Raw genomic sequence first — 26,897 nt, forward strand, 5'->3', positions numbered from 1 at the left:
TTGAAAGTAGAGCAATCGCACTCTACTTTCGGTTTGGTGGCACAATCGCTCACTTTCACTTCTAAAGCTTTGGGGAGCCCTGCAGACAGCTGTGCAGAGCTCCCTGCATCCCCCGGGGGGCTGCAGGAGGCTCTGGTAAGTACAGCCAAGCCCCTGCAGCCCCCTGAGTGGCGGGATCATGCTGCTGCCTCCTCCCTGCCCCCTGGCTGCCCCCACCCCTTAAAGGGAAAGAGGCCAGGGCCCACAGGCTGGGGAATCACGACACCCCAGACTGAAAACCTCTGGTCTAGACCAGGGGTGCCCAAACCCCAGCCCGGGGGCCGGGGGTTCTCATTCCGGCCCACGGGGAGCCCCCAGTCTCCAATGAGCCTCTGCTGGCCTGACGAAACTGCTCTCAGCATGAGGACGACTGTTTGACCTCTCACTTGATCTGTGGGATAAGGGCTCCTTCCACTTCCTGCTGTTTCACATCTGTGATGCAGCAGTGGCAGCGAAGAAACGGCTGGGCTTGCTTTGTGCAAGGCCTTTTATAGGCCTTGAGCTGCTGCAAGACCTTCATTCATTCATATAAGTTCCATCTCTAACAAATTCATTTATGTACATTTATTCAAATTTTAAATGTAAAGTAATTCTTTTTTTCCTGGCCCCAAACACAGTGTCAGAGAGATGATGTGGCCTCCTGCCAAAATGTTTGGACACCCCTGGTCTAGACCAATCATAGACAGAATTACAGAAGAGAAAATATACTATTTCAGCCAATCCCTTTAAATGTTTTCATAGGAAAAATATGAAGCTCAGTTCAATACAGTAATTTTTGCGTGTATATATAATAGGGGTCTTAACCTAGGAGCCACATATGATAAACTTCAGAGAGCTGCAGAGTTTGAGGGCCACAATATTTAAGAAGCATTTTTGGCACTGCTAGAAGCATGTACCCGGTTGAATTTATCAGAGACAACAAAAATGCTTAGATATGAAAGTTTATTAAGGAAGATGGGCAATTAAAGACAAAAGAAGAACTGTTAAGACAGGGTGTGGAGATGGATTGGTGGACTCGCTTGCAACTTGATTCAAAATTTGGGAAAGATAAACAAGAAGGATTCTATTCAGAACAGACGCCATTTGATAGAATACTCTTAGAAACAAAAGAAAAATATATCAAAAGAATGTATATTGGATTTTGAGATGCATGAAGAAACAATAAAAGAATGTATGATAAAATGGGCGCAAAATATAGGCCATAATATTACATTAGAACAATGGGAACAGATTTGGAAATATAATATAAAATTAACTAGAGCAACAAATTTTAAAGAAAATGTAAATAAAATGTTTTATAGATGGTACATGACACCAGTAAAACTGGTAAAAATAAATCAGAACATATAAAAAAATTGTTGGAAGTGTAAATGTGAAGAGACGTTTTATCATATATGGTGGACATGTAAAAAAATGCAAGTATACTGGTAAGGAATGGTAAAAAATGGTAAAAAATGGTGAAGTAATTTTTTACCAATGGTAAAAAAATGCAAGTATACAGGTAAGTAAAATGGTAAGGAATCTAATACAAGGGATTGTTGGATATATGATACCGCTGAAACCAGAGTTATTTTTGCTATCACCTTAGATATTATAGATAAAGAAAATGATGTGTATATAGTTATGATATTAACTGCTGCAAGGATTTTATATGCTAGATACTGGAAAGATATTAAAATTCCAACGAAAGATGAATTAAGAGAAAATAATGAATGTGGCGGAAATGGATAGGCTTACAGAGATTTTGGATCAACAGCGTAAACCGACACAGACAGAGCAATGGAAACCATTTTATGCTTGGTTGAAAATGAAGTTGTAGATATATAAGATAGGGCATTTAGATGAATATATTGTATACATGATATATTGTGCAGGATATGATATGATAAATAAATGATATTAAGAGGTTAAACTAGAAGAGGAACAAGATTAGGAGATATGTATTGATTGGATATATTGATATATGATTGCCTGCACCCTCCAAAGGTGTGTTTTTGTGTGTGTGTTGTGTATTGAGTTTGTGTTTGTTATGTGTTTGTTTATATTTGTTGTTTGTTTTTATTTTGGAAAATAATTAAAAAATTAATAAAAAATATTTAAGAAGCATTTTAATTTTTAAATATATTTACTCACCTTGAATGTTAAATTTACATTTTAATCCAGTAGACTCTCAGTTTATACCCAGTAAATAATTATGGAATTTGAAAATGTGTTATTTACCATTTATATTAATTAGGATGCAAAAAGAAGCTTAGCACAAAAGTACAAAAATGTACTTCCGCAAGCTGCACATTATATGTCAAAGAACTGCATGTGGCTCCTGAGCCGCATTTTGGCCACCTCTGATATATAGAACATAACAGCTTATATATTCTGAGTGCCATGAATCTCAAAACAGGGTGATTTACAACTTGCAGAGATCACAAAATTTACACTTTTCATCACACATTGCAATCTGACAAGAAAAATAATGTTATGTTCTTGAGTACTGTCTGTTGCATATTTAGTACGCATATCTTACTTTGACAGCATTCATGAAGTCTGACAGTGTGAAATCATCTTTCCCATGAACAGTCCATCTATCCCAGATTGTAAACGATATTCCATTTCTGTCACAGAATAAGAATGTAAAACACTTTTATTGCCAAGATGCTTAGGTTGCTGTAACACATTTTTCAATATTATTTGATATTATCAATAACTTAAAATATCACAGGCTAGGTAAAGAGAATGCAAGTGGGTCTCCCAAGCACAGAAGAAAATGAACCACGGCTTTAAAAAAAACCTCACTTGGTGAAGACAGAAACAAGCTGGAAGCTCTACGTATCATAGATACTCAAGTATATGTCACAGATAAGTGAAGGGGCAGGTTTTGAGCCAAAAATTTTCTATGACCCTCTGATAAGCTGGGGTTGTGGTGATGGTAAGAACTGAGGGGTGTGTGAAATTCTCTGAAAATGACTTACCAGGAATTATTCTGAGGCAGCAGCAAAAAGCCAAACGGAGAGAGAGAAAATGAGCCATTAAACCAGCCATTTTCAACCACTGTGCCATGGCACACTGGTGTGCCGTGGATGGTCCCCAGGTGTGACACAGGAGTTTGGTGGAGGATCATTTATTAGTAGGGTCATTGGGGGATGCGAGGCCCCCACCAACAGCATGGTGTGCCTTGTCAATGATCCAAAAACTGATGGTGTGCCTTGACAATTTTAGTGCCTTATCAGTGTGCCGTGAGACGAAAAGGGTTGAAACTCACTGCATTAAACCTTCTACTTCAAAACAGGAAGGGAGATGAAGGTGCTTATGGGAGTTGTAGGCTTTGTGAAGAGTACAGTGCCGCACTTCCATAGTAATAGCTCTCAAACAGACTACAATTCCCATAAGTGCTTTCACTTTTCTTCCTATTTGGAGAAGAAGCTAAAATGGCTTTCTATTTTTTGCTTGGTTTCTGCTGCTGCCTCAAAACAATGACTGGTAAGTAAAATAGCCCCCACCCCCTGCATCCTGTTTTTCAGCCCAGTCCCGCCCCCACCTCACCAAGCAGCTGCTTCTAGAAGCTGCATTCACTGTACTGACCAATGTATAAGTTGACCCATGTTTTCAGGATCAATTTTAAGACATAAATTTTTTACTTATACATGAGTATATACGGTAAATTTGGTCTCTTAACTGCAGTTAAGGAGCTGAGTTATGCTACAGATAAAGATTTTCAATGTCCTGATCTTAATCCTTCATTTGTGCCATTTACCTTATTTCTGTTCTTCGCACTTCAGCTGTTTCCGTGAAGACAATTATCGGAATGGCCAAGTTGAAAAAGCAGTTCTTGTAAGCTTGAAAAGGGTAACCACCCACAACCTTGATCAACTCCAAAGCAACCTGGAAGGGGGAAAAACGTAAATGCTGTGGAGAACTTCAAAATACCCATTGAAAAGCACACTGCTAAGAGAATGAAAGCATATTCTGACCTGTACAAAATGTAACAGGAATAATAGTCAGACTATGGGAAGAACCAGAAATCCTTTTGGAATTGAGCCTAACAATTACAGAGGTCTCAGTGGTCTCCAAGACATAAACAATTATGAAGGAATAAAGCTCTCTCTGCTATAAAACTGTAGCAAAGAGGACAAACACTGTACTTGGCAAAGATGTCAAAAGGACACAAGTACTGTATCAAGTTTTTCGATAGATTTTTCCTGTAACACACAGGCTATTTCACAAATGATTAAATTTTTAACCCAAACTGACTTCCACACAGGAACTTGAATGAATCTCATGTGCAGATAACAAATGGTAGTTCGCAATAAGTATAAGTGATTGTGTGTATATGCAGTTTGCAGTTACTGTTATATATTTGTGTGATCATTTATCTTCCTACTCCAAGAACATTAGGTAGACAGTTATACAGTAACCAAGGGTTCATGAAGTTTTTTAACTGCTCTATTTCAAAGTTTCCTCCAGACTATCTGAGTTTGTCCCTCTAATATAGATGAACATTACTTCACACCCATCTTTTGACACTTTTGTCTTATAGTTACCACATTATCCCAATCAGAGAAAAAACAGGATCTAAAGTTGAATTCTCCTAGTCCTGTGTCAAGTTGTGAGCTTTTAATGAATAAAGCTCGTTCTACCTACCTGGCATCAGAGGAACTATCATAAATAGTACTTTTATGTTCAAATGAGCCTCATTCACTCACCAAGCCAGAAACAGCTGCAGTTGAAGTTGCAATGGCAGGGATAATCTTCCCAGCAATTCGTTTTGTTTTGAGTCTATCTGCTGGTTCAATGTTATACATTTTGGCTCTCAAATTCGAAGCTGCTGTTATGAAGTCTATGTGCCCATTACTGTCGTCATCTTTTTCAAAAGCAAGTTCTTTCATTTGCAAGTAATCTATTCAGAAACAAAAGTTATTCATCAGAATTCTTTAGGAATCTCTGGTCATTCTACTGAAATACTTACTTTCCTCTTCCTTAACATGGTTTTGGATAGATTTATTTCCAAACTTTGTTGACAATGGTAGTGAGTTTGGAAAGGGACTGAAACTTATGGGTGAGGGAGAAAATTGGTGAGGGATGAGATAAGGAATAGATAGGATTCTCACCCCAATTTATTCAAATTGGAAGACTGAGTATAAGAGGAAAGGGAACAGTCAAGCTATGAAGTAGGAATCGATCTGGTTGGGGATTCCCCCCAATACCAAAGGGAGAGAGTTATAAGGAAAGCTATATCCTACAGCAGTGATTCTCAAACTTTTTAGCATCAGGACACACCTAAAAAAAATTCACTTTATCAGCTGCTCAAGCCTCTGTGGCTATAATGGTGACTGGGAGCAGTGCTCCCCTCCCCTCCACCAGTAGTAATCCATTTAATCCTTAGAAAGATAGCCTAATCTACTCTATCAGTTTCATGAACCACCAAAAATTAGGTCGTGACTACTGGTAGGCTATGGACCATAGTTTGAGAACTTCAGACCTACAGTATAGGAGCATGTATAAATAAGTAGGACAGTACGCAATTTCTCAGCCTTTTCTACATAAAGTCTTTTCCTTTTGTTTAACGTAAAAGTTTTAAAATATGTTATCCACCCTAATCCTTGGCATAAACCAAGCTATGAATAACAGTGCAAACATTTACTCACTTCTTGTAGTTTCACTGGCCAATATGGCAGTCTCCAGCTGAAGAACAGCATTCCTCTCATCTTCACTACTCACTGGAATAGGATCTGGTTTCCTCACTGTTTCATCTGTTTGTACAACCTGCAAAGATTGGCAATATGTCGCGCAAACATTATTGCAGATATCCCTTTCTGTGCAGAAGTCACATTTATGCAGATCAGATTAGATGCTTGTTCTAAAATGCATGCTAATCAATAAAATCTATCAAAACAAACTTTGAAAGAAATAGAGTAATTGTACAATATTTATAATCTCACAGTATTATCTAAAGTTGCACATTTCGAGAGTTACCAAGGCATCCAATTACTCTTTCTAAAAACAACAGCACAACATAGGGACTTATGACTCCACCATTACAACTCATTGGGAAGATTTGCATGTGCATGTGCACATCAGTCTAATTTTCTGTAAATGTGATAACTTGGCACCACGTGGCACATTATATTTGAAGCAGATGCCTCTGACCAAATACTGGAGACACATTTCCTAAAAACATGCAGCTGAAGGAAGAGAAGATGAGCTATTAAATGCATTCAGAAAATATTGCAGAAATACAGTCAATTAATTGTTTTCCATTTTCCCTTCATTTGTTTAAAGAACATGGACAGAAGCTCCCCTACTCACAAACAAAAACTTTCAGCCCTGACTTTGGATTTGTAGCTGATGGTGCTAAGGACGGAAGCCACTAAGGAGCACTCCTAGCTCCACAGTGAAACCAACAACCTTGGGAGTGAAACCGACAACACTGAGAGCATGAGAGGTGAAACTGTTAAGGTTGAGAGTATAATTAACAATACTGACAGTGCTCAAAGAGATCTAACTGGAGTGAAACTAACAGCTCCAGCTCCAAAAATGGAGACACTGCTGTATGAAAAAGCAACTTAGGACCAGATCTCTGGAACCTAGCAGGGCACTTCTGCACAGACTTTTAAAATTCTGAATATAACAATTTTTACAAGCACTTAACTCAAAACTTGGAGAGAAGAATACAGTGTCATGCTTTTAGAGAATATTCAAAGCACCACAGATACATTATCTTATAACATTTACAAATCTCTAGAAAAGGTATTATCATCATCATCAGTAACTGGAAATCAGACTATAGAACATCAAACAAAAATGTGTATGCAGAGGTAGTATGAAAAGGCAGATTACACAGCTGCTAAACTTACTTTGTTAGAAGGCTGGAACTCTTGAATCTTTACCCTGGAAATTACTTTAAAAATTGTTTCTTCTGACATATCCTGGATGACATTCAAACCAAAAGTACCACTAATTATGAAATGGGCAAACACAGCATCGTCTACTTCTTAACATTAAGCCAAAAACGAGCACTTATAAACGAAATATTAAACAGGAAGAATTCAAATATCTTTCACAGACTTACTTAATCCTGTTTATCATGCAATTTTATGAGCAACTGTATGCATAACAACACTGCATTTAATGGGACTTATTCCCAGGAACATGAGCATAGAATTGCAGCCCTACCTCCATAAATAATGAAAGAAATTTATAACATGTTAGACTATACTACATGAACATTTTCTAGAACACATTTCCTCATTTGAGCTTTGTATTGCTCATGCACACATTTATCAAATGAAATTCATTTTCAACATAGATGAACACAGAAATGTTAATACTTATGCATATGCCAAGTTCAAATCTGTGTTATCAGCTGCTTCCAAGTTATAAAAATGAATACAGGCAGGCCACCATATCTGTGGATCCGGTATCACCTATTTCAATTATCCACTGATCTGAAGGGGCCCTGTGCACATATGATAACATTCTTTAAAGCCTTGCCAGCAAGCATACCTTGCTTTAAAACAGAGTGCTATAAGCATTCAAGCTTATAGCACAAAGAGAGCAGGCTGCCAGCAGCCTGAATGCCTGAAGAAAATAGACACAAGGCTAAACAGGAAGCAGTTAACTTCCACTTCATGTTTTACATTAGGTCTATTTTCATCAGGCATTCCGGTTGCTGGCAGCCTGCTCTCTTTGTGCCATAAGCTTGAATGCTTATAGCACTCTATTTTAAAGCAAGAAATGCTTATCGGTAAGCCTTCAAAGAACATTAGTGGGTGCAGGGGGGTGGTATTAATACAGCCCCCCCCAGTATCCATGGTTTCTGTATCAGCGGGGGGGGGGGGGGGATCAAGTCCCTGGAACAGATTCCCAACAGATACAGGGGCATGCCTGTACAAAGGGATGATCAATTTGTATTTATTTTAAATTACAGATGCTATATTTTGCAAGTACTATATTACATCTGGAAAAGAGGCACATTCACATAAACCAGCCAACAGAATTTATTTTATTTTTTACATTTGTATCCTTACTCTAACACAAAAGTGCTCTCAGGGCAGCTCACAAACCTCAGGGAGAATCTACAGCAGTGCCTGCAGTGGCCAAGCAGGCCCATGTCACAGTAGAAGGTCTATTAGTTAAGTAAGTCCTAAGCCATGCAGGGTCTTAAAAGGAAATACCAGCAATTTGCTATTGTCAAGCTCTCTGATCTGTTTACACAAGTCATTGCAAGAAACATAATTTCTATCACAAAGACAAATATCAGAGACAACACCTCTGATTATTAATAGTGAAGAGATACTGTATTCAGAACTGATTTTAAGCACTCCTATATGTAGCATAGATTCTTGAAAGAGGTAATCAATTACTAATAGTAACAGGACAAATACATTATCATCTTTAAAGGCAGGATTTGAAGCATCATTTCCCCTACCTTTTTCCCATAATAATACCTATTTTTCCTAAATTAAAATGCTTGATTTCTCAAAGCATTTTGAAAAAGTGACAGAAACAGCCAGATCATTAAATGCTTTTACTGTCAATGGTAGACTTACCTTTTCTGTAAAAGGAATGCAGTACACCACTGCAAAGAGTTTTGCTGTACTCAATATGAAGTTATAATGCCTGAAAAGAAAAACAAGGGATATGACAGTGCAGGGGGATTCTACATTTTCCTGCAATCATGTACAGGTCGAGCCTCATTATTCCTGTGGGTTCTGTTCCAAGCACTCACATGGATGGCAAAAAAACACACTATAGCAAATCCATTTAAAAAACAATGTTTCTTTGCTCCAGTGATTTAAAAACAGCCTTGATGACCTTTGTGATGCAAGATAAGAGTCATTAAGACAATCCATCAATCAGTCCTCCTCCAAAGGCTTACAAAGGTGCTTCACTCAGCCCCTCCCTTCACCAATGCAAAGTGATCACCTTTCTTTCACATGCTGGGGGGAGGGGTCACCTGGCAACAGAAGGATTGATGGATTGTCAGCCAGCTGCCCTCTCTCTCTCTCTCTCATTAACGAGGCTATTGTTAAAGGACTGCTCAGTTTTTTAAACTGATTATAAAGGGGTGCATTTTCCTCTTCTCCAGGGATCAGCACATTCCTTCTCATTTGCAGTGGCCATTCGTGTTGAGTCAAATCCGTGTATAAAAAAACTGTGTATATAAATAGGCTGGACCTGTATATTACAAACCAAACAAACAGCTTTCTCTAGAAGTAAAAAGTCAAGGAAGTTCAATGAGTAAGTATTTCTTATAAGCAGAGGGGTAGGAAAAGCAGAGAACAAGCCCTTGAGTAAACTCTTGCTTTGATTCGTTTCTTTTTAAGAGGAAATGTTCAGACTAGAACCACTTCACATAACAAATCTCTTTAGACTACGACTATGAACTCATATTTGGGCATTAAATACTGCTAGATGTCTTTCAGAACACATCCTAAACTACATGGTGTATGGTCATAGCCTACAGGGTTTGTACATTTAAGTGACATTTAAAAAACAACCAACCACTGCCACCCAACCACAGAGAAGAATGGAGGTAGAGAAGGATGGACCTGCAGAATGCTATTTTAGGAACAAGGAGGAGTTGCACTGAAGTTGCAATGATGGAAGCCAGAGAAAAACAAAACAAAGGAAGCTGGCTATTGATGAGTGCGCGGAACAAAACAAAGTGAAATTAGAGAAAACAGAGCAGAGAGGGCACAAGAACCTTATTTAGCAACTTGAAATAAAGTGTTGCATGAATAAGAATGCAGACTGTCTAAATTCTCCACGCTTTTAAATGAATCAAGAAAAATGTTTATAGGTTGCCAGCCCAGACACCACCATTGGAGGAATGCAGAACCACTGCAGAATGCAGTTCTACAGCCTGGAACCACCAGAGTGCAGTGTGGAGGAAGTGAAAGCACAGTTAGAGGTGTATCGGTTGTCAGAATGGGAAATGCAGGATGGGAGAGTACAGAAGAAAGCAGGGAATGGAAGGTGACAGCAGGGATGATGGAAATTCACATATCAGTCTATTCAAGAAATGATGATGTGAAATTCAAGCTTTCAGTCTGGATTAGAACTCAATGTGTGTGATGCACACAGCCTTTCATAAGGGTTGTTTTTTACTTTTTTTCTTTTTCTTTTTTTAAGAAAATGCTTTCATATATTAGGAATTCTGTGCAAGAAATTCTCAGTAGACTCTTGAAGTCCCCAAATATTTTGAAATTTGGCAAGACAACTGAAATAAAGAAAACCTGGGAGTGGAGCAGAGAAGGTATGTTCAGTTTTACATATGATGTAAAACCCAAGGACTTGTAATCAAAATAAAGCTAGTTCCCAATGTACTTTTATATTGTCACATGAATCAGAGATCATTCTAAAGGTCACATTCTGAAAAATCCAAATACCATGGATTCCTTTCAACTGCTATGACCCAAGAATGTAGATAAGATCCTCTGGAGTTTGAGACTGTCTTCATGCAAAGCTGAGTTAATATAATCAACCAGGGCTGGTCTGGCCTATTGGGTGGAACGAATTGTAAATTCATCTTTGCAGGAGGGAGGGATGTCTAGCATCTTGGAAGACTTGATTCCACCAATCTAAACAACTACCAACCAGTATCTAATCTTCCTTTCTTGGGTAAAGCGACTGAGCGGTTAGTATTTTCATGGGATCCTAGATGAGACAGATTATCTGGACCCCTTCCAATCCAGCTTCAGATTCAGCTTTGGGACAGAGACAGTCTTGGTCGCCCGATTGGATGATCTTTGCCGAAGACTAGAATGTGTCCCTGCTGGTCCTGTCATCCAAGGATTTAGAGTGGGGTGCCACGAATATACTGATAACACCCAACTATTACTCCTTGTCATCTCATTTCAGGGAGGCTGTGGAAGTCCTGGAGCACTGTCTGGAGGCAGTTGGGATCTGGATGAGGACCAATAAGTTGAGACTGAATCCAGAAAATTCAGAGGCCTCCTGGTCAGGAAATCCTCAATGCAGGTACCAAGTCATCTGCCCACTCTGAATGGGGTCACACTTCCCCTGCAGGATCAGATGTGCAGTTTGGGAGTGCTCCTGGACTCACAGCTCTCTCTGCAGAGCCAGGTGGCAGCTGTGGCCAAGGGTGCATTTGTCCAGCTTTGGCTGGTGCACCAGCTGTGACCATACTTGAGTTGATCACACCTGACCATGTCTTAGTGACTACAAGATTGGATTACTGTAATGCACTCTATGTAGAGCTGCCCCTGAAGACAGTTTGGAAGCTGCAATTAGTGCAGAATGAGGTAACTTGAGTGGTTACTGGAGCTAGGCAGTTTGATTCTGTTGAACCGCTACTTCAGTGACTGCACATTTGTTTCTTGGCCCAATTCATGGTGCTGGTATTGACCTTTAAAGCCTTCCACTGTTTGGGTCCAGTTTATCTGAAGGACCGCCTTCTGTCATACATTCTGGTTCGCTCTCTTAGATCATCTGAGGGGGCCTTCTGGCAAGGGCTTAGAGTGATGGCGACATGGGGCCGAGCCTTCTTGGTAGTGGCACCACAATTGTGGAACTCCCTACAGAGGGAATTAAGAACTACCCCTCCCTCATGGCTTTTTGGCAAGGACTCAAAATGTTTTTGTTCCATCTTGCGTTTGGGTGATGGGTTGTCTGCCCCTTGTGCCTCTGTAGCAGTGCCTTGGTTATAAATAGTTGTCCTCCTCCGGTGGTTTTATTTATTGTTTTTATATACTGCATAGTTTAATTGGAAATTGTAAGCTGCCTTAGGCATGGGCTCTAGCATGGGAAAGGTGGGGTATGTATGCATAAATACATATCAGGACTGTATAGTTCTATTAGTATCAAAGTTGAACCAGGTGCCAGAGGACAAGCAGGGAGTCAGAGCACCAAGTACAGAGAGCAGACGGCTCCCACTCATGGTCTCACAATAAGCCCACAAATCTGCCATGTAAAGTTATTTCCCACCCCTCTCTTGTAAGAACAAACTTCAAAAAGAGACATATTTTACTTACAAAGGGTCATTGAAATCAAATTGTATTGGAAAAGGTGGCCTCTTTGGTGACTGCCAAAACAAACCTGGTAGTTTGAAAGAAAATAAATTGAATCTTAAAAGCAATTAATTGAAATACAGTACATTAATTACATCAACATTTGTTTAAACAATTATTGTACTTACTGCCATCTTTTAACCGTGTATCAAGGGGAAATGAGTGTAACAACTGGAGAGCCTGTACAGGAAAGAAATATTCTTAATATAGGCAGCTAATCATACATTAGTGATCTGCTGCCTTAATGAATCCTTGAAATTTATGCTGCAAAAGATCAAAGTTACTATAACTGAAAGATAAAGGTCATCCTCATTAGCTATTGAAATACACATTTCCAGAATTCATACCAGAAAAATACCTCCTTTCAAGAAATCATTATGAGCTCTGTATCCAAGAGCTGGATTGTATGGGAGTAGGCAATCTCTAAGATACACTGGCCCCTAGCTGTATCGGGCTTTAAAGGTCAAAACCAGCACCTTGAATTGGACCCGGAAACAAATGGGCAGCCAGTGCAGCCGCTGGAGAAGCGGTCCGACAGTCAAACTGCCTACCTCCAGTAACTACACGGGCCACCGCATTCTGCACTAATTGCAGTTTCCGAACCATCTTCAAGGGCAGACCCATATAGAGCGCGTTACAATAGTCTAACCTCAATGTCACCGTGGCATGGATCACCATGGCCAGGTCTGCACGATCCAAGTACAGCCGCAGCTGGCACACCAGCCAAATCTGAGCAAAGGCCCCCCTAGCCACAGCCGCCACCTGGGAATCCAAGAGGAGCTGTAAGTCCAGGCAAACCCCCAAGCTGTGGACCTACTCCTTCAGGGGGAGTGCAATCCCATTCAGCGCAAGCCGATACTCCAGCACCTGCATCGCGGATTTCCAAACCAGGAGAACCTCTGTCTTATCCGGATTTAATTTCAGCTTGTTAGCCCTCATCCAGATCCTCACTGCCTCCAGAAAGTGCTCCAGGACCTCAACCGCCACCCTGGAATCCGCAGGAAACGAGAGATAGAGCTGGGTGTCATCAGCGTATTGATGGCACCCCACTCCAAATCCCCAGATGACCTCTCCCAGTGGTTTCATGTAGATGTTAAATAGCATGGGGGACAGAATGGACCCCTGTGGCACCCTGCACCTCAAGGGCCAGGGTGTCAAGCAGGCATCCCCCAGCACCACCACCTGGGACCGATCCTCCAAGCAGGAGCAGAACCACAGCAAAACAGTGCCTCCAACTCCCAACCTGGTTAATCGGCCCAAAGGATACCATGGTTGATGGTATTGAAAGCCGCTGAGAGGTCCAGCAGGACCAACAGGGACACACTCCCCCTGTCCAGTCGTCATCCACCAAGGCGACCAAGGCAGTTTCCATCCCAAAGCCTGGCCTGAAACCAGATTGAAAAGGATCCAGATAATCTGCTTCATTCAAGACTCTCTGGAGTTGAGACGCCACCACCCACTCAATCACCTTGCCCAGAAACGGGATGTTGGAGACTGGCCGGTAGTTGTCTAATACAGTGGAATCCAGGGAGGGCTTCTTCAGGAGGGGCCAAACCACCGCCCATGTCAAGGCAAGCAGTAGCGTCCCCTCCATCAAAGAAGAGTTGACCACCCTCCCTGTCCACTCAACCAGCCCTCCCCTGGGCAGCTCTTATTAGCCAAGCTGGCAAGGGTCAAGCAGGCAGGCAAATGGGCTCACACTTCAAAGGAGTCTGTCCACATCCTCAGGCTGTACAAGCTGAAAAGAATCCCACACTGGACAAGCAGTTGCCAAGGGGACATCGCCAGACATTGTCACTGTGGCATCCAAGTCGTGATGAATATGATCAATTTTATCTGCGAAATGTTTTACCAACACTTCACAGTGGCTGACCATGTGTTCCTCTTCATCTGCTGGAGGGGCCTGATGGAGGCGGCCTCGTACCACATGGAACAGCTCTGCTGGATGGTTATCAGCAGATGCAATGTTAGCAGAGAAGAAAGATCTCTTCGCTGCTACCATTGCCATGAAATATGCTCTGTAGTGAGCTCTACTCTGTGTCCAATTGGAATCATCACAAGTTTTCTGCCACCATCGCTCTAGACACCTACCCTGCCGCTTCATCATTCGCAGCTCCTCATACATTAAAAAGACATTTTTAACAATACACAACCATATTTTTTCTTTAAAATTATCAACTGAGAACACCAGCCATAAGAAAAGGATAGATCTCATATACTCACCTTATGATTAAAATATTTTTCAAATTTTAATCGTGCTAATTCAACACACTGGGGCCAGCTTTTGGGTCTTCTACTGAGGCACTTAATCACTTGGAAAGAGCCTTCTAAACTCTCTCCAGATTTTATTCTCTAAGAAAAGGGGAAGAAAAAAGTTCAAGATAGTCTTAGGATCACATCACACATTATCTGGTAGTAAACAAATGTTTTTCACAATGGTGGATATGTAATGGAGTGCTGTAACCATTCCCATCTTCACACGTCAAGTACCTATGCAATATATCCAATAAAAAAAATGTGAACTCGTGCATGTTATATTTTAATATGTATACATGGAGCATTTTATAGATTATGTCTATAACCTATAACAAACAGCTCAACAGCTACTGTTATAATAATTATTAACTATTCTTTATAGTGACTAAACAAAACTTCACCTGTTCCTGCTCTCATTTAATTACAGTTATTTGGTTCCCATTTTTAAATAAAATTATTCAAAGTTTAACCACTTCACAGATGTTTCTTTCTAATTATTTTAACTAATATGGAATACCCCCCTCACCCTTACCTTTCAGTCACAGCAGATTGGCCTAAGTCACTAACAGCAAGGACATCTGGGTATAGCTCAGCCCTGTAACTGGCTACTTTTCAGCAATCAGCAAAAAGGTACCGAACACACTCGCCTATAGGTTGAAAAATTTATGCCTAAAAATGGAATCTGAGATCCTGGTTTGACTTATACCCGGGTCAATGCAGTGAATGAAGCAGGGTCCTCTGGGAGCTTCTGGGAAGCTTATGGAAGCTCAGCAGCTGTCTGGTGAAGTGGGGGGGGGGCAGGTGGGCGTGGAAACGGACCGAGAAGCAGGAAGTAGGTGGAGAAAAAGGAGAATTTTTACCAGTAATTACGGTATTCAGAGGCAGCCATTTTAGCGTCTTCTCCAGACAGGAAAGTGAAGTGAAGGCGCTTCTGGGAACTGTAGTCTGTATGGGCTGCTGCTATGGAATGCATGCTGCATGCATGCTCCCACAAAGCCTCCCCACAATTTCCAGAATCCCCTTTGTCTCCCTTCCAGTTTGGAGAAGGGAAATGCCTCCTTCTTTCGCTGCTGCCTCTGAACATTCCTGGCAAGTCATTTGCGAAGAATTTACCCTCCCCCCTTTTAGGCGTCTGGTTTTTAAAACCCCAGGATGTGATGCTCATTTCCATCTGAAACAAGGTCCCAGGCTGCAATGCACCACTGCAATGCAATGGGTGTTACGAATAACACCCATGGAAAGCAGTGGGTCTGCTTCTGAGTAAAGAGGGTTGCAACTGTGCGCAGCTCAGTCCCTGTTGCTTGCCTCCCTGCTGTGAACTGAACTGCACACTCCCAGTTACATGTTTTATGTTGCATGTTATATGTAGAGCCTAGGGCTTAACACACCAGGCACCTTAAAGAAGGATTTGACTGTTGGTTCTACTGGTATGTTGCTTACAGGCACAACACTTACTCTGACAGTGTTTACACAAATGTTGTGAAGACCAGAATTTTAAAAGTTAATGAACAAAAATGCATCTTATGATCTTTTATTGTATTTTTAATAAATTAGAAACTGTACAGTTTTTAGGTAACAATTACTGGAAGGTTATTTTTCAGGATCTGGCTTCAGGTAAAATCAGACAAAACTATAGTCAGACCCCCCTAAGTTCAAAAAACCCCCCCCCCCGACTTATCCGAGGGTCATAGAAAATTTCATGATTTGGGGCCCAAAACCTGCCCTCGACTTGTCTGTGAGATCAACTCATGGGCGAGTGTCTGCGGTACTTATTTTTCTTGCCTTTGATACTTGATTTATAATCAGCAGTTGGCTAGTCTTGCCTAGCTTGAAATTTTGGTCTTGCTGTTTAAGTGTCTTACAACACCATCCTAGTCAAGTCTACTCAGAAATAAGTCCCACTGTGTTCAACGGGGCTTACTCCCAGGAAACTGGGTATAGGATTTCAGTCTTAGTTTTTGATGTATTACTTGTTTTTACAATGAACTGCTTTGTATAGAAATGAATTTCGGATTTACCACGACTAGTCATTCTCTTCAGCAAGTGGAGGTTTTCCCGGAATGGGTAACTCCTTCCACTTGCAACACAAATAACTCATGTTTAGTCCCTTTCAGTTAGTTTTATGCTTCATTCCTGAGACTACTAATTCCGTCTCTAGATCACTGACCAGCACTTGTTTTATCCAGTTGAAGTGAATCATCACATGGGGGCAGAGGAAAAAAAAGTAGGCAGAGTTATTTCCCCACTTATTCATATTTGACTGCGCTTACTGCTTTGTGCATCAGTGCTGTGGCTGAATAGCACAGCTGGGCAGGGCTTTGGGGTTATGAGAATCATTCAGTACAGCTGGCCCCAATGGCAGCCCAAAGGAGGAGGCTCCCTAGTGGGAGATGCTTGACTTCCTTGCCAGAAATTAGCTTGAGAGCCATGTTCCTCTTTGTATCCAGAGTTGGCTTTCTCTGTCATGGTACACAAAACAGACGTGTGGCAAAAACTTCCTTTGTCAGGTAAACAAATACTGAATCTTACTGATGCCTCTGGATGGGGAGGCTGTGCGCATGGGTGGCCCTTGGAGAGGCATAGCTGGGGGATGCTGAAGGGAACCAGATATGAGTCATTTGCACAGCCCTGTCTCTGAAGCAAGTAGGAGGAATAACAAGTGTTTAGACAACCTCAATCTGCTGGAGCAGAATTTGAAGATTTGAAAAGTATATCAACGAACATAAAACATGGACATATTAGAATGGACATATGGACATTATCCATTACATATTTTAATGGACAAACTGTAGAACAGGTTAGGACATTCAAATACCTGGGCATTCTTTTTTCGCATAATTTAGCATGGACGTGCCATCGTTATATGGCTCGCTCCCTTGCTAAAGCCTCTTCGCAAGCCATTGTTAAATTTTTCCATAGCAAAGGTGGCTCGTATATTCCAGTGGCGCTGAAGGTCTTTAATGCGAAATGCTCCCCCCAACTTCTATACGGGGTGCCACTCTGGATCCAATCTTTTAATAGCTCACTGGAGCAGATTCAGTCAGTCTTTTTAAGAAGCATACTAGGTTTGCCCTGGTGTGTCTCTTATGAGGTGCTCTGTATAGAATCAGGTCAAATCCAACTTGAAACTCTGGCGTGGATTAGAGCGACTAAATATTGGCTTAAAATTCTCTACAACACTGATTCCAACACTCTTCTATTCCATCTTCTTGATGACCCTTACTTTACAGATAAATTTTGGAGTACAAAAATAAAACAACTGGGAGTCGAGCCTGATGTACTTGGCCAGTTGTCACAAGACGAGGCATTTAGGCTCATCAAAGAGAGACTTCTGGATATTCATACTTCCAATATTTTATCTGCTGCCAACAAAGTCTGCTCACCATTACACTTTCATTTACCGGTCAGAGTAGGGGAAATTCCCAACTATTTATACACTTTGGAATGTCCAAAAACTAGAAGGGCCTTTTCTATGGCCCGTAGTAATTCCATTCCATCTGCTGTCCTCTGGGGCAGATTCAATGGTACTCCTCTACATGAGAGAATTTGTCCATGTTCTCAGCATGCTGTAGAAACGCTAGTCCATCTTCTTTTCCATTGTCCGCTTCATTATGAGGCCAGGAGGAAATGTCCAGCTCTCCAACCCTATCTCAATTTTTTCTTGGAGGATTCTGCTATATTGCAAGCCTTATTAGCTTCCACTGACCCTAACACCATTTCCCAGATAGCCACACTTATTTCGCAAATTGTGACGTCTAATCTGAAGCGTGCCCCCATTTCTTTGAAGTCTCTGAATTTCGGGAGTTAATTGCAAGTTGGTATGTTATAAGCAAACAATTTTTTTTTTTAGCTGTATGAAAGTGTTTAATGATCTTTTAACTGTATGCCAATAAAGGTACTGAAACTGACATATTAGAATGCTGAGCACTTAAAAGGAACGAAATTGTTCAGGTGCTGAGATTTATCTACTATTGACCCAGTCCCACCCTATGAAGCAATTCATAATACATTTTATCATACCATTTTAGGTTGAATCTGGTGACAACTTTAGTTCAAATCTTTGTACACTCAGGTCTTTGGAAGAACATGGAAGGGGAGAGGGGGATTTTATCATTACATGAAAACCAGTCAATATTACTAACTACATGCAGGTTTTGCTAGAATCAAAATTATACAGAGTAGTTTAACACATAACATTCATCATGAAGTTCACACTTACCTGTAACACCTCTTCTGCTGAAGGGTAGGTTTGCCAAAATTTGTTAAACAGGGAAGGCTTATGTGAAAATGCACTTTCAAACTAAAACAAGAAGAAAGGTTATGAGATACGGTTCTCTATTCCCCCCCCCCCCCATACATGCAGGGCACCAATTCAGTACCTTATGAAACTGAATGCACTACTCGTGCCCTCAACCAGCTCCTATTCATTTAGATAGGGTTGCCCAGAACAACGTCCCGCTGAATTGTGCCCATAAAATATCAAATTCACAACAAACTTACTTTGTCTCTTGCCCACTGTATTGTGTGTTCAGTGGCAGCTGGGAAAGACTTTAAAGTACAAAATGGTATTTCTTCTTCTGGTGGATCTCGCTACATGTAAATAAAGAAGTGTATCATTAAAGACAGACACTATGATTTTTTTTTAAACCAAAATGTGTGCGCTTGTGCATGCGCACACATGTGCCAGCATTTTGGTTGGTTTTGTTTTTAATTCTAGTCCTTTATTTCTTTCATTAGATAAATTCCCTTCTGTTCTTGAAGATTCAAGGAGTATTTACATACAGAATATACAAATTGTTCTGTTACCAGGCCATGAAAGTTTATACAATATTAATATGACAATATCCAATTGTCACGAAAAACATCTCTATAGATAACATTGCTTTTAAGAGAACCTTATGCACTGCACCATCAACTCCAAGCTGCATTTTCAAAGGAAAATATGTTTACTTTTCTGCTTTAAGATGAGGACAGCTGCAAAATTGATTACATTTCTATTTTCAGTTTGATCAGCTTACTGATTTGAGTTCAATAGTCAATTAGAGAGTTGAAAAAGCATTCTGTTTACAATAAATACTTACAGCTATTATTCAGAAACATGACAACTAGTTCCACATGCACAAAAGGGCTTTGTATTTCTCAAACAGCACCCTCTTCCCTGCAATGGCACTTAAACTTCTTTTGAAACCAGGTGGATTTTCAAAAACAATTTGTAATATACCGTAAGGATCTGCCATTCAAATGTGTTGGTTTTTTAAATGAAAATGCAAAGCACTATAGCCTAAGATGTTCTTAAAATATATCTTACTCTACAATGTATTCACAGAAACAAACTAACAACCTGAACTGGTCTTTAAAGTTTTGGCAGCAAAACTTCAGAAACGCAAAACGCATTGTTTTGTTTTTGTTCTTTTGCTGCAGCACTTACATGACTGTTGTACGATTCTGTTAGATGAGGCACAATGACCTCAGTATGCCCTTTAGTTCCCATAGTTCCCGAATCTAAGAGAGGGCGCAGGTTTGCCAGGCAGCGGCTACAAGAAGGAAGTAAAAACGTAAACAAATATTATGAACAACAAACAGTACAGTAGATACTGCTTTATCAAAATAGACAAACTATGACATGATGGTTATGTAACCATCATACGCGTATGTTGGTCATATAATGATTATGTAAATGTTACTGGTTTAAAAAAGAAGAAGAAGAAGAGGAGAGGATTTTTGTTGTTGGAGGAACTAACTTGTGATAAATCCGTAAAATCAAAATTAGAAATTCCACAACATTTTGCAGTTATATACTGTAAATTACAGAACATTTACCAATATAGCACAAACAGGCATGTTTACTCAGAAGAAAGTCCCATTAAATTCAGTGGGACATTTCCAGGTATGAATTTAATTTCTTGTACATCAAATTAGTTAACGTTATCAGTTATAAGTCGCAACTGAGACTTCAGGAAAAGAATCTACAGAAGAAGTTTAAAAAAAGATAGCTGCAATACAGCTATCAAGCATGGCATTTTTACTCAAAACTCTGGTCCAGGAAATGAATGAAAGATATCATTACAATAGCATCAGAGAGAAAAAAATGCACTGATTGAACCCATGGTCTGAAGTAGATTAGTAAACTGTGAATATGAATAACTTGAGTTAATCATTGCTTTGTGGATATGTGATACTGCCAAGAAGGGAACAAGAAAATGGCGACAAAGGAGGGGTGAAAAAATGCATGCATATGGCTAAACCATGATCTGCAGGGAGCTCGTGTCATGCCAACACTGGACCCAAATGTTCAACTCTGTCATCTATGTTTGGTGGTAGAGGAGAAGAAGAAGAAGAAGAAGAAGAAGAAGAAGAAGAAAGGAAACAGAGCAAACACAAAGGTAACCCTCAGATCCTTCTTCAAACTGAATACCCACCTGTCAATATATCGCCTTGCTTCCACATTGTCTAATGCAGTAACAACTACATCTTGCTTGTTGTAGAAGTCATCACTGTATATGTTCTCAGTAGCCGGGCACACTTTGTTAAGATACGGGTCTATCTTCATTTGAGGATTGATGCTGAGTGTTGCTGCTGCCGCAGTACAGCTTTTAGGCATCTAATAAAAGTGGAAATATTTTAATTCTGGTTAATATCTTTTGCGGGAAACGGGAGGCTATGACATACTAGATTACTTTAGAAATATCAAGACAGACAAACTCATTCCGCAAAGCACCATTATAGTGAAAAACAATATGAACTGCTGTCACAATACGTACATTATACACAGAAGAGGACATACTCAAATACAAACTGAATCTTGAGTAGAGATAGAGCTCAGAGCATTTTACTTTGCACTGGCATGCTCTTCAGTACAAGTTGAGCCTCATTATTTATGTGGGTTCCATGTGGATGGCAAAAAACTATAGCAAATCAATTTGAAAAACAAAGTTTCTTTGCCCCAGTGATTTAAAAACAGCCTTGCTGACCTTTGTGATGTAAGATAAGAGTCATTAAGAAGACAATCCATCAATCAGTCCTCTGCTTCACTCAGTCCCTCCCTTCACCAATGCAAAGTGATCACCTTTCTTTCAGGTGCTCAGGGGGAAGGAGAGAGAAGGATTGATGGATTGTCAGCCAGCTGCTCCCCCCCTCATTAAGGAGGCTATTGTTAAAGGACTGTTCAGTTTTTTAAACTGATTTTAAAGGGATGCATTTTCCCCTTCTCCAGGGATCAGCACATTCCTTCTCATTTGCAGTGGCCATTCACGTTGAATCAAATCCGTGTATAAAAAATCCATGTATAACAAGGCTGGACAAGTACTCAAAAGTGAGAGAACTGTAAATTCCCTTATGTTAATTCTGCTGTATTTTAAGTAATTTTCTATTGAAGTGATTGTTCTATGCACAAGAGTTAAACAAGTTCCATACTGAAGTCAATACTAAAGTTACACTTCCTAAAATATTTTGTTGCTCAGATACTCACACAGTCATATGAAGCCATCTTATTCCAAGCCAAGACCATTTGTAAATCTAATTTAAACTAGTTCTTAAACAGTTCCCTATCACACTTGCCAAACCATGAATAATCCACACACAATTTTACGTCCTCACAACTTTATCACAATGACTAAAAGAACCCCTACCTGTATGTGACGTGGCCGAAAGAGAAACTGCCTGTTTAAGTTGGATTTTTCTATTAAATCAGGATCTGTAATTGTAACCTGCAGTAGACAAGACAGGCAGCTGAAATTAAGCCAAAGTTAAAAAAAAAAAATCAAACCTACAAGAGTTTTCAAACCCAAAATTAGGTCTTAATATCTTCCACCTGGCTACTCCTACATGATTCTTAGATTTAATACAGAATATCTGAAGCGAATTAATATTCCATCCCTCCTCCATAAGCAAGTCATGTGATCTTGAACAGATTCTCCTAAGGAGAGCCTGATCCTAAATGACCCACTATAACAATTTCCAACTAATGAGACAAAGTGATTGTGTGAATTCACTTATTTTTACAAACAATACATCATATAAAAATGCTTGGAAGAGACTGAGCAACTGAACTGCACAGGTATCAAAATCGTTAGAGTTCTTCAACTCCCCCTAAAAACTGGGAATATTTTTCCAGTTACTGTAAATGTTAAGAAATGGAAATCTATTCATCTCTCCACAGAAATGGAAGATGGCATAAACCAAAATGGGCAGTTTTAGCAAAGCACCCTGTATTTTAGTCAAAAGTTAGCAGGATGGAGACTCTCCTACTAGTTCTTCCAAACGCACAACAGATCTCCTATTACAAAGATCATGGCTAACACAGACATGAAAATATAAAAAGGGTAATTTGAAATCAATACAGAATATAAAACCTACCAGGCCCCTCTCTCGGTCAGTGCCAACACCAAGGAGTGCAAAATTTTTTAACATTTCACAGCCTATTGCACCACAACCAACCTAAAAAATTAAAGTGAAATGACAGACATTACCAAATTACGAATGATATAAATAACCAATTCTTGTATAACTACTGTTTGACAACACCCTAAACAATATGAATACACAAAAATTCATATTAAAAACTGTAAGTGGTCAGGGTCTCATTGGCATATTCAATCAACTTTCATGAAGGAAAAGCCTTTCAAAAAATACACAGACAATATCCTAAATAGCAATATCTGCAAGATCTGAAGCAAATACTGCACTCAATACTTTCCCCTGGGGGCTGGGGATAAGAATAGGCCCTCAGTTTGGCTGTACTTGTCGTAAAAGGCGACTAAACAGCCACCAGGTAGATGGGACTCGTCAGCCTGGGAAGGCAGCTCATCTGAGAGAAGGAAAACTCTGATCCCAAACCTCCACTGCCTTGTGGCTACATCCAGTTATGGAAAAGGCTTCAGGAATCAACCTCGAGGCAAAATCTGGAGCCAGAGTCCCTGAGGCAGTTCATGGCTGAACACAGTCACGTTCTGGCAACTCCTGCGACACTGCTGGAATCAACTGTATTGGCTTCTGCCTTTCCATTGGACCATTTCAGCGACGTGGAGAGGGAGGATTTGCTGCATGGGTAACAGTCTATCCTCCATATCTACTTAACCCAGGCTTTGCGCACTGGAGAGGACACTCTGTTCCAGAACACTGTTCAGAGCGCGATACCATAGTCTTCCGAGACTGAAGGATGCCAACAACAACTGCACTCAAACACATCAAACACTACAGAATATTCATGCAGGGATTTTTAACTGGGAGTATCCATACCCCGCAGGGGTCTGGAACTTGATCTCTGAACAATTTTTAAAAAATGTTAGCTCTGATCAGGGGTTGGCAACCTTTTCCTTTAAAGAAAAAATAGGGGCCAGAAGGTAGGTGGTGATGTCATCATATCACCACTGAAATTCTGGGTTGCTGATTACCCAAATGCATCATGTGTGGAGCTCGGCTTGGGAGACTTTGCCTCCTGCTCAGTTTGCTGCACACCTGACAGGGAATGAGGGAGTCACTTGCCCGGGTCAGCAAGGATTAAGCAACAGAAGTCATTTAGAACTGAGCATTACTAAAGATTTATAAAATCATCACAACACATTTAGCCTACAACACATTTTACAATACTTACTAAAAACACATTCAGGCTACGCAACTTCTGGCACAATGAGTCTCCAATGCAGGCTCTCAAGGCATCATATTTATCTCCCCTATTGCAGGCAAATTAGAGGTGAAGTAGGAAATAATAGTTGTGGAAAGAAAGAACATCGGAACAGAATTATTTAAGTATCTTGCGTTACTTTTCTTGTGTGAAATGACATACAAATGTTAACCTCCCCAACATTACAATCTTAGGACTTTCACAGAAGTCCTATTCAGCCATTCTCCATGCACTTAATAAACATATGGGAGCGGGAGCGGGACCATACCTGTATCATACCACACCCCCAATGTCCATATGTTTAGCTGAATGCATGAAAAGGGAGATCCATGCACATTTGGATTCCAGATGATTGAGAATTCCAGTAGTACAGAATTCATGATCATATGGAAACTTCTATTCAAGTAGAGGCCTTTTTGCACAAGTTCCATTAAAGGTGATATTGGGGGTGTTGCATGGGGGTCAACTGACATGGGGGGATGGCCTCTGTTATATACAGAGGGGAGAAGGGTAATCAAAAAGGGCTACAAATTAACTAGGCTAACTATTAACTACAATATTTGTAACTACAAATATCCTGTGTAGTGTGTCCCCAATTGATGCACTTCATGCATCTGATGCTCTAAGTTTATACAATATTAATTCCAAACAGTAACCTCCTCAATGAAATTTTAAAAAACCAACGCATACACACATTATTCAACAAACTGAAATAGATGCTATAATGCTTTTTTAAAAAAAATCACATCATATGTCTGCAACAAATTTAAGAGATTAGAAGAACAAAGGGAGCTTTGCAGTACTTAAAATTACCTTGGAAGGAATTCTTCACGACTGGATTTTTCTAGAGATGTGACTAATTCTAATGCATCAAGATACAGCTGGAGAAGAAAAGATGAATTCATCATCCATAATGACTTTAAAGCTTCCAAGTATACTCAAAATAAAAATGAATGTTTTATTATAATACACAACTTTAAAAAATATACTTGGATTTAAAAACCTGCTATTGTAGAGAGGTTCATGATGCTTACAAATTCATTCATGCACCGAAATGCATGGGAATTGCAAGTTAAAGTGCTTGCCTTAACTTCTACACTTTGGAAGCAGCCTCACGTGTATCACTTTAAGCCTAGACCAGTGGTTCCCAACCTTTAGAAGCCCCTGGACCACTAAGGCAAAAACTGAAAACTGCTGTGGACCACGTGCAACCCCCTAAACACAAAAAACGCAATTAAATTTGGTAATCCATGGAGAAGTGCTTGGAGAGACACTGGAAGTGCTGGTTGCGGGCAGTCCAGTTTCCACCCTCCCTGGCAGTCCTTGGTGAAGTATCTTTTGGAGCCAGCGCTTCCCACAGACTACCACAGAGGGCAGACAATGGACTGCCCATAGTTGCAGATATACTGAAAGCTATATCAATTTTTAGTAAGATTTTAAATTCAAACTCTTAATGTGATAATCAACTTCTTGGATGCCTTATCTTAACACTGCAGAGCACAACCCACACATAAGAACAATTTGGACTGCATGTGCGTTGGGGGAGGGAAAGAATGAACATTCTGTTTCTTCTTCTCACTAGAAGAAGAGAGAGCGACCATTTGTGTATTTGTGTGCCTATGGGGAAGAAGAGAATGTGTGTTTGTGTGATCGGAGGTGGGAGAAGCTCTGTTATTAGTCAGTTGAACAACTATATGGACACAAGTCCTTCACACACTGTTTCTTCTTCTACTCACTCACCATCCTCGGGCCCACCTGCAGAAGCTGGAAGCCTCCTCAGCTCAGGACCGGCCACTTCAGGGAAAAATCTTTTATACTTATGCATCTCAGCCATTTATCATCATCTTAATATTCTGAAATTTCGATTGCTCACAGCATTTATTGCATAAATACAACATGGTTAAGAAGAACTCTCTTAACTTTATTAGACTGTTCGGGCTGCTAGAGGCTTGTATGATTATGTACGATGCTTATGCCTTAACCTTACTGAGGATCAAACTGGGATGTAGGAACTCATCTAGCAATGGGCATTTTCCACAAAATGAGCATACTTTAGAAATCAGTACTCATGTGGGTTTCATGCTATGTATCTCTTTCTGACTTGTCTCCCTCTCAATCCATGAGTTTGCAGTTTCCCACATGGATTTTCAAATGTAGTCGCAAAACCCACATGGATCATGATATTCATGTCCTAGACCATTCATGTCCTAGACCATTTGTGTTCTGGTCACGATAAGGAAACCGGATTTCTTGACGTGCTAAATGACTGTGGCTTAGATCAGCTAGTCACGGAGCCCACCAGAGGACAGGTGACTCTGGATTTAATTTTGTGCGGTACGCAGGACCTGGTTAGGGATGTAAACGTTACTGAGCCATTGGGGAACAGTGATCATGCTGCGATCCGTTTTGACGTGCACGTTGGGGGAAGAATACCAGGCAAATCTCTAACAAAAACCCTTGACTTCCGACGGGCGGACTTCCCTCAAATGAGGAGGCTGGTTAGAAGGAGGTTGAAAGGGAGGGTAAAAAGAGTCCAATCTCTCCAGAGTGCATGGAGGCTGCTTAAAACAACAGTAATAGAGGCCCAGCAGAGTTGTATACCGCAAAGAAAGAAGGGTTCTACTAAATCCAGGAGAGTGCCCGCATGGCTAACCAGCCAAGTTAGAGAGGCTGTGAAGGGCAAGGAAGCTTCCTTCCGTAAATGGAAGTCTTGCCCTAATGAAGAGAATAAAAAGGAACATAAACTGTGGCAAAAGAAATGTAAGAAGGTGATAGGGGAGGCCAAGCGAGACTATGAGGAACGCATGGCCAGCAACATTAAGGGGAATAATAAAAGCTTCTTCAAATATGTTAGAAGCAGGAAACCCGCCAGAGAAGCGGTTGGCCCTCTGGATGGTGAGGGAGGGAAAGGGGAGATAAAAGGAGACTTAGAGATGGCAGAGAAATTAAATGAG

At 40.4% G+C, this 26,897-nt stretch overlaps 1 protein-coding gene across 1 annotated transcript in view; it reads right to left on the minus strand.

Annotated features, from left to right (window-relative positions):
- Positions 1–26,897, minus strand: part of UBA6 (ubiquitin like modifier activating enzyme 6) — a 60,702-nt gene that overhangs the window by 4,916 nt on the left and 28,889 nt on the right. Inside the window, exons 15-31 of the mRNA XM_066628480.1 lie at positions 24,757–24,824; positions 23,914–23,992; positions 22,677–22,757; positions 21,950–22,027; positions 20,741–20,922; positions 19,750–19,855; positions 18,822–18,911; positions 18,541–18,621; positions 14,289–14,417; positions 12,194–12,245; positions 12,030–12,093; positions 8,583–8,652; positions 6,888–6,959; positions 5,679–5,796; positions 4,737–4,930; positions 3,788–3,915; positions 2,561–2,648 (exon numbers count right to left, since the gene is read on the minus strand). Of these exons, the coding sequence (XP_066484577.1) occupies positions 2,561–2,648; positions 3,788–3,915; positions 4,737–4,930; positions 5,679–5,796; positions 6,888–6,959; positions 8,583–8,652; positions 12,030–12,093; positions 12,194–12,245; positions 14,289–14,417; positions 18,541–18,621; positions 18,822–18,911; positions 19,750–19,855; positions 20,741–20,922; positions 21,950–22,027; positions 22,677–22,757; positions 23,914–23,992; positions 24,757–24,824 (1,680 nt within the window). The remainder of the gene's footprint in view (positions 1–2,560; positions 2,649–3,787; positions 3,916–4,736; positions 4,931–5,678; positions 5,797–6,887; positions 6,960–8,582; positions 8,653–12,029; positions 12,094–12,193; positions 12,246–14,288; positions 14,418–18,540; positions 18,622–18,821; positions 18,912–19,749; positions 19,856–20,740; positions 20,923–21,949; positions 22,028–22,676; positions 22,758–23,913; positions 23,993–24,756; positions 24,825–26,897) is intronic.

The sequence above is a fragment of the Tiliqua scincoides genome, chromosome 5 (genome assembly GCF_035046505.1).
Source record: "Tiliqua scincoides isolate rTilSci1 chromosome 5, rTilSci1.hap2, whole genome shotgun sequence".
In the NCBI taxonomy this organism is placed as follows: domain Eukaryota; kingdom Metazoa; phylum Chordata; class Lepidosauria; order Squamata; family Scincidae; genus Tiliqua; species Tiliqua scincoides.